The sequence below is a fragment of the Ornithorhynchus anatinus genome, chromosome 7 (genome assembly GCF_004115215.2).
Source record: "Ornithorhynchus anatinus isolate Pmale09 chromosome 7, mOrnAna1.pri.v4, whole genome shotgun sequence".
Classification (NCBI taxonomy): Eukaryota; Metazoa; Chordata; class Mammalia; order Monotremata; family Ornithorhynchidae; genus Ornithorhynchus; species Ornithorhynchus anatinus.
The window spans coordinates 55,134,493-55,142,386 of NC_041734.1; the positions used below are offsets into that span (position 1 = coordinate 55,134,493).

Genomic DNA, 7,894 nt, shown 5'->3' on the forward strand with positions numbered 1-7,894 from the left:
CCCAAGGTCACACAACAGACAAGGGACAGAGCTGGGATTAGAACCCAGGTCCTTCTGACTCCCAGGTCTGTGTTCTATCCATTAAGCCACACTGCTTCTCATGGTATTTATGATTTAATGAAACACTATAGGAATAAATTGATGAATATAACATGAATAAGAGAAACTGTGTCTCAATAATTGACACAAGTGAATAATTTTTTAAAAAAGACAGATATGAGTATTGAGGTAGACAAAGAGTTGGACAGCCAGGATAAAGGGGGAATAAATTAAGAAATGCATTCTAGAAGAAGTGAGTTTTAAAGAAGCTTTTAAACGAGATGAGGAGCATGGTTTGGTCAAGTGAGGAGGGAGGAATTTAAGGCAAGGGGAAAAGCTGGAGTAAATAGAAGAGAAGGGAGAGCAATGAACAGTTAAGGGATTTGTTTGAGAGGAGCAAACAGGAAGACTTGGAGTGTAACAGTAGAAAGGAGCTAAACAAGGAGCCAACTAAAAGCATTAAAACCAATCGTCATACCAGAGAAGCAGCGTGGCTCAATGGAAAGAGCCCGGGCTTGGGAGTCAGAGGTCATGGGTTTGAATCCCAGCTCTGCCACTTGTCAACTGTGTGACTGTGGGCAAGTCACTTAACTTCTCTGTGCCTCAGTTACCTCATCTGTAAAATGGGGATTAACTTTGAGCCTCATGTGGGACACAACCTGATTACCCTCTATCTACCCCAGTGCTTAGAACAGTGCTCTGCACATACTAAGCGCTTAACAAATACCAACATTATTATTATAGCATCATCTTCCACATGAAACTGAAGCTCCCGGCCACTGGCTTCAAGGATCTCCCCCAGCTCTCTCCTTACATATCTGTTTTCCTCACCCAGGCCTCTCCCCTACCTCTTGCCTTATACATCTGCATTCTTCACTCAGGGCTCTCCCCATGCTCTCTCTTTACATCTGTTTTCCTCACCCAGAGCTCTCCTCCAGCTCTCCTACAGATCTGCTTTCTTGGGCAGGGAATATGTATACCAACTCCAATATATTATAATCTCCCAAGTATTTAGTACAGTGCTCTGCACACGGTAAGCACTCGATAAAGTAATTCACTCACAGCTCTCCCCCAGGTCTCTATATATGTTTTCCTCACCTGCCCCAGTTTGCACTCTTCACTCCTAAAATAACCCACACCTCACTTTCAACACTACTGTCTTGGATCCGTTGTTCATGCCCTTCCCATAGCCTGAACTCTCTACATTTCCATATCTGCCATCTTCAAAGATCTCCCCAAAACCTATCTCCTCTTGGGGATATTCCCTATCTAATTTCTATCTCCCCAGAACTTTCCGGTTGAATCAACCCAACAGCCCCACTGAACTATTTGCAGCATGGCCTAGTAGATCGCGCATGGGCCTGGGAATCAGAAGGACTTGGATTCTAATTCCAAATCTGCCATTGCCTGTTGTGTGACATTGGGGAAGTCACTTGGCATCTCTGTGCCTCAGTTACCTCATCTGTAAAATGAGGATTAAGACTGTGAGCCCCATGTGGGACATGGACTGTGTCCAACCTGATTAGCTTAGTACAGTGTCTGGCACGTAGTAAGCACTTAATAAACACCATTTAAAAATATCAAATAGCATACTGTATTTATTCATTTATTTCATTTTTCCATACTCTTACTATTGCCAATTAAATCTATATTTGTGCTCCTGCTTTCACAGTAAGTATACAGAGTAGGTTTCCCTGCCTTCCCCTATTAGATTATAAACTCCCTGAGGACAAGAACCAAATCATCTACTTTTACCAAAAAGCTAGTGCTCTGAAAACAGTAGGTACTATAAAAATACAAATGATTGAGTGAGTGAATGAGAAGTAATGGAGAGCTGTTGGAGGTTTCTGATGATGAGAATCATATTTTTGGATCAGCATTTTACTAACTTGCATTGTACTTTCCCAAGAGTCTTGTTGCCTGTATATAAAAACATGTATTTCTGTGTCTAATTCTAGTCTCCCTGTCAAGCAGAGTCACAGAATTTGACTCAGTAAATTCAGCGTTCAAGTTCCTTGAGACCAGGGACCATATATTTTGCTTCTATTGTATTCTAAGGTTTCCCTGCCTTCCCCTATTAGATTATAAACTCCCTGAGGACAAGAACCAAATCATCTACTTTTACCAAAAAGCTAGTGCTCTGAAAACAGTAGGTACTATAAAAATACAAATGATTGAGTGAGTGAATGAGAAGTAATGGAGAGCTGTTGGAGGTTTCTGATGATGAGAATCATATTTTTGGATCAGCATTTTACTAACTTGCATTGTACTTTCCCAAGAGTCTTGTTGCCTGTATATAAAAACATGTATTTCTGTGTCTAATTCTAGTCTCCCTGTCAAGCAGAGTCACAGAATTTGACTCAGTAAATTCAGCGTTCAAGTTCCTTGAGACCAGGGACCATATATTTTGCTTCTATTGTATTCTTCCAAGCATCTAGTACAGTGTTCTGCAAAAGGTAGATGCTCTATAAATACAAATAAAATACTACTGAAGGATTGATTCAAAGTTATATGCCTTGTGACATATAAAACTACTGCACGCAGTTTAGAATAATAAAATTTTGGCTAAGGCATTTCAAAATTAAATGGGTACAATGGTTAGTAAAACTGGAGTTATCATTTCATGCTCCTTGGAAATACATGTTGCTTCATTTTAAGAGAAAAAAATGGGTTCAACATTTTATTTCATTGTAATTCCTTAGAAGACTCTTCCTCAAAGCATAATTCAAATGTTGAAGTTCACCTACTTTACAGTCCGCTAGACTAAATTCCCTTATCTTCTACATTTCTTTAGAGCTATTATTACCATTCAAAGTTGATCTGATGTGGAATATGATGAGGTATTATCAAGCTCTCTGCATGAAAGGTAATATAAACAAATACACTTTCAAGATCTTCCCTAATTCTATAATGACTGAATGTCCTTAAATCAAGCTTTTTCCCCAAATTCCTTGATACCAGGGATCTTCTGAATTTAATAACAATAATTATGGTATTTGGTAAAACAATTCTTATGTGTCAGGCATTGTACTAACTGCTGGGGTAGAAACAAGATAATCAGATTGGACATAGTCCCTCTCCCACATGGAGCTCTCGGTCTTAATCCCCATTTTACAGACGAGGTAACAGGCACAGGAAAATTAAGTAAGTTGCCCAAGGTCACACAGCAGACAAATGGCAGAGCCAGGATTAGAATCCTGTTCCTTCTGACTCCCAGGCCCATGCTCTCTCCACTAGGCCACACTGCTTACTCTGTTACTAAGTTAAATGCTTACTATTTGCCAAGCACTGTGCTAAGAGCCAAGGTAGATAAAAAATAATCAGAATGGAGAATTTATAACCTCACCACACTATCAAAGCAAGAGTGTGTTTCAGCTACAGGCAATCATGTGTCATAACTAACAACTCTGTAGTTTCAAGCCCAGAATTCTGTGGTAATCTGTTAAAATGGAAATCTATTTTGGTATTTCTTGTGGGTCAGAAAATTCAGAATGGGTATATAAAGTGAGCAGTTGATTATACAATAACCTCTAATTTTCATTTACTTAAGAAAAAAATTATTTTTTTTTCCTAATGATGTCCTTTATTTGACAACAGCTCAGTAATCTTTCACCATCATTTTTTTACTCTATTATTTGGTTGTTGAGGCCTTGTAAAATTCTACCAAATAGCATAATGGTTTTTTTAGTCTATCTTTCCCATAATTGGTGCACAGGGAAGGAGATAAATGGAATCAACCTTCTGTCCTATTTGCCTGGCATCAATTGTTTCTGGGAAAATAGACAAGTAAGTAATTTTAAGGCTATGGGCATAAATCATGCCATTTGAACCTCTCATAAGATCTAAATGAAAACAGACAGACCACTGAACTAGATGCTTGGGAAAATTCAACCAAAGTAGAAGATATGGTCCCTCGCATCAAGGAACATGCATTCATTGCATTTACTGAGCCCAATTCTGTGATCCTGCCCTCTAGGAGTTTAAACTCAAATGAGAGAAGGTAGGCATATAAAACTAGTGTACGTAATAATTAGGGTATTTGTTTAGGATTTACTATGTGCCACACACTGTACTGAGCACTGGGGTGGATACAAGCAAATCAGGTTGGATGCAGTCCCCCTCCCACATGGGGCTCCCAGTCTCAATTCCCATTTTACAGATGAGGTAACTGTGGCGAGAGAAATGAAGTGACTTGCCCAAAGTCACACAGCTGACAAGTGGCGGATTTGGGATTAGAACTCATGACCTCTGACTCCCAGGCCCATGTTCTTTCACTAAGCCACGCTGCTTTTCACAAGGCACAGGTATTTTGCACAGGTATGTGCAACTCTGTTAAATATCATGGAAAAAACCCAAAATCTTAAGGATGTTCTGAGTTAGATACAAACTAATCAGGTTGTTGACTGTCTGGGTCCCACAAGACTGTGTCAGTCTTAATCCCCAATATACAGATGGGGTAACTGAGGCACAGAGGAGTTAGGTGACTTACCCAGGGTCACACAGCAAAAATGTGGCAGAGTCAGGATTAGAACCCAGGCCCTCCAACTCTCAGGCCCATGCACTTTCCATCTGACCATGCTGCTCCCCTCCTAACACTTGAATTTTGCTTCCTTACCTGCTCTGTGTTGCCTTCCAACAAGCTGTAGGGAAATAGTCCTTCCTCGATTCGACCCCTAATCATTTCTAAGGAGACAGTAACACCCCTAATATTTTTATGCATTTTTCTGGTGAAACAATATACAGATGATGCAAAGAGATGTTATGAAATCTACTGTAATTTTATTCACTTTATACTCTAGGAATGCAAAATGGAATGAACTGACTATTTAAACATGGGTTGTGAATTCCATTTCTGTTTCATTCAGTCAGAAAAATCCCACAGTGGAGGGGCTACTGTAATTTGCTACAATAGTTTGCCTGGTTAGCCTCTTGTACACAGTCACTGTGGTCAGTATTACATTTGCCGCACTTGCAGCTCAAAGCCATAGGATACGAATAATAAGCGGCTACATCCTGTGGGCATCCCGGAATCTCCACTGTCTTGTAAATGAGATCATCATATGTACACACACGCTGGGAGAGAGCATACTTGGGAAGAAATATTTTGCCGTTGGGGTCCTAAAAAGAAGAAAGAAAGGTTATTTGAACCTTATGTTTTAGAAAAACATAGACAATGTATGGATAGGGTTTAAAAGAGCTTCATTTAAACCTGTGATTAAAGTAAGAAACATCTGACTTTCAGAATTCAATATACCACATATGCAGGGGCCACAGAAAGGAAAGATTAAGAAATATTTCTCTAGCCATCCACACTAATAGGTTGGTAGAACACTGAAATGGTCAGCATCTCACGCACCATGTTTAAAATCTCTCTCCGCATATGTAAATGCACCTACATGTAAACCATATGTACGCAAACTTTCAGCGAGCCAACCATTGTTAGATTTAGATGCGTAAATTCTAATTTCTCTTAGGCTTTCCTGCAGAATGGAACGGATTGGGGAACATCTGCTGGTCTCGGAAATGCGGTTCATGTGTCTACAAAAATCAGAAGATATTGTTTTCTTATTTTATTTAATGTATAGCCTATAAATAATAAACTTTAAGCTACTGTACCCGTGTTATACAGTATCCAGCGCAGATGGTCGTGTTGACAGCCAGGCAGTATGAACACTCGCTCTTTTCTATATACATAGTATATTCAGTTGGAACGCAGAAAGACATCGTCTGCCCAAATGTAAGGCCAAAGAGTACAGACATCAAGAAGAGAGGAGTCATGCTAAACCCAAAAACAAAATTAAAGAACCCATTACATGTGCCCTTCTACATTCAGAGAAACCCACTGGAATGTTATAACATTGTAAAACAATTAGTATTGACATTAAACAAGGAACATATTTATTTTACTGTTAAAATCCTGAGACAAATTCCAGTTTTCAGGAGGACGGTGAAGCTGGGGAGAAGAAAAACTTGTGCTTGATCAACTGAAGTAGCCCAGAAAGAGGCAACTTCATTTTCAGGACTGAAAAGATTTCTTAAAGGTAAATAGTAGAGACGATTGTCCTATGGAAGAAGTCCATGTTCAAAAAACAGACACCTATAGGTTGTTTTCATTTTAGTTCATTATATAGATGGTTATATATGCCGGCAACCTGATTTAGTGGGAAACTATTCTGTAGAGTAAAACTCATTTCTTAATCAACATTCATTTTCAGGATCTGGATGTTGTCTATGTCTCATATGTATTTTGGTTCTTCTGGTAAGAAATGATAATCCACTTTCAGATTTCTAAATGTAAGTTGATCACTGAAGAGACTAGGAAGATTTTTTTTTCTTCCAAATACTGTTCAGTTACCAAGAGGCATTTGAATTTTACTTTCTTCCCAAATTCTGAGTACTGAACAAAAAATGTTATCCTTGTAAGATAATAGCACTGATAATTGTAATATCTTAATCTGTTTTGGCAAGCAGTGTTGGAAATGTCCACTCAATTGCAATTACCTGAACTTTTTCAAGTTATTAGAAATCAAATCCAAAGGTTTTACCCATTACTTGTACAGTGTTTTCGGAGCCTGTGCTGATAGAATGTGAAACTAACCTTACACTTCTATAGTCGTTCTGGTTCTGCTTGGAGCTGGCTAAAGAGAGTGGAGACTGCACGTGCTTCTCACAATACGCTGTATCCCTGCCCTCCTTCTCGCTCGTTGTACTCTCTGCCCGGGTGGAAACACAACCTCCCAGCCTCCTGTCTCTCCCCACTCCAGTCCATTCTTCACTCTGCTTCCTGGATCATTTATACTACAAAAAAAAATTTAGGCCATGTTTCCTCACTCCTCAAGAACCCCCAGTAGTTGCCCATCCACCTCCTCAACAAACAAAAACTCCTCACCATTGGCTTTAAAGCACTCAATCACCTTACCCCCTCCTATCTCACCTCGCTACTCTCTTACTCCAACCCAGCCCGCACACTTCACTCCTCGAATGCCAACCTTCTCCAGGTACCTCAATCTCATCTATCTCACTGCCGATCTCTCACCCACATCCCGTCCCTAGCCTGGAACACCCTCCTCATTCAGTCATATTTATTGAGCACTTACTGTGTGCAGAGCACTGTGCTAAGTGCTTGAGCACTGTACTAATCATCTAATAATATCCGGTAGTTACTCTCCCCCCATTTCAAAGCCTTACTGAAAGCACATCTCCTCCAAGAGGCCTTCCCCGACTAAGCCCTCTTTTCCTTTACTGCAACTCCTTTCTACATCATCCTGACCTTCTCCCTTCATTCATCCCCCCCTTCCACCCTCGAAGCACTTATGCACATAAGCACTCAATAAATACTATTGAATGAATGAATGAATATCTGTAATTTATTTATTTATATTAATGTCTGTCTCCCTCTCTAGACTGTAAGCACACTGTGGGCCGGGAATGTGTCTGTTATATTGTACTCTCCCAAGTGTTTAGTGCAGTGCTCTGCAGATGGTAAGTGCTCGATAAATAAAATTGCCTGATTGACTTCCCAGTGGGAGAGTCCAAGTGGGGCCACACAAGCTACCGTCACTGAAATCAGTTCCTTAGAGCAGAAGTATATAGACTCCTGGGACTGGAAGGGACAATTCATCTGTTCCAGGTACCTCTTGGGGAGGAGGGGAAGAGTACGGACAGACCAGGAGTAGGCTCAGATACGACTTCTCCCACTGCTCTGAGAAGTCTGATTCCACTTCTCGCAGAGCTCTTTTGCCTCCAATTCCACTGCTCTGAGCTCCTTTAATGCAGCAATGCTCTGGTCGCCAAGCAGAGGCAAGGCAAATAGAGGGAAGGGGAGGAGGATTCAGAAATGGTAGCCAGGCAGCTC

General features: G+C 40.4%; 1 protein-coding gene and 1 long non-coding RNA gene across 2 annotated transcripts; one reads left to right on the plus strand and one right to left on the minus strand.

Moving 5' to 3' along the window:
- Positions 1–1,639: 1,639 nt before the first annotated feature.
- Positions 1,640–5,654, plus strand: LOC120638531. Its single transcript, XR_005660227.1, has 2 exons — positions 1,640–2,905; positions 5,514–5,654. It is a non-coding gene; the product is annotated as an uncharacterized LOC120638531 (long non-coding RNA).
- TSHB (thyroid stimulating hormone subunit beta) lies at positions 4,802–5,907 on the minus strand. The gene is made up of 2 exons (XM_007670009.4): positions 5,656–5,907; positions 4,802–5,157 (listed from the first exon to the last, which is right to left on the minus strand). The coding sequence occupies exons 1-2, from the start codon at positions 5,815–5,817 to the stop codon at positions 4,930–4,932; spliced, it is 390 nt and encodes a 129-aa protein (XP_007668199.1). The 5' UTR covers positions 5,818–5,907; the 3' UTR covers positions 4,802–4,929.
- Positions 5,908–7,894: the final 1,987 nt, after the last annotated feature.

Bases quoted from the DNA above. Each gene is read 5' to 3' on its own strand.
- TSHB (XM_007670009.4), bottom strand. From the start codon at position 5,817: ATGACTCCTCTCTTCTTGATGTCTGTACTCTTTGGCCTTACATTTGGG. The intron at 5,158-5,655 runs GTACAGTAGCTT...TCTTCTTTTTAG, and splicing joins CTGGATACTGTATAACACGG to GACCCCAACGGCAAAATATT.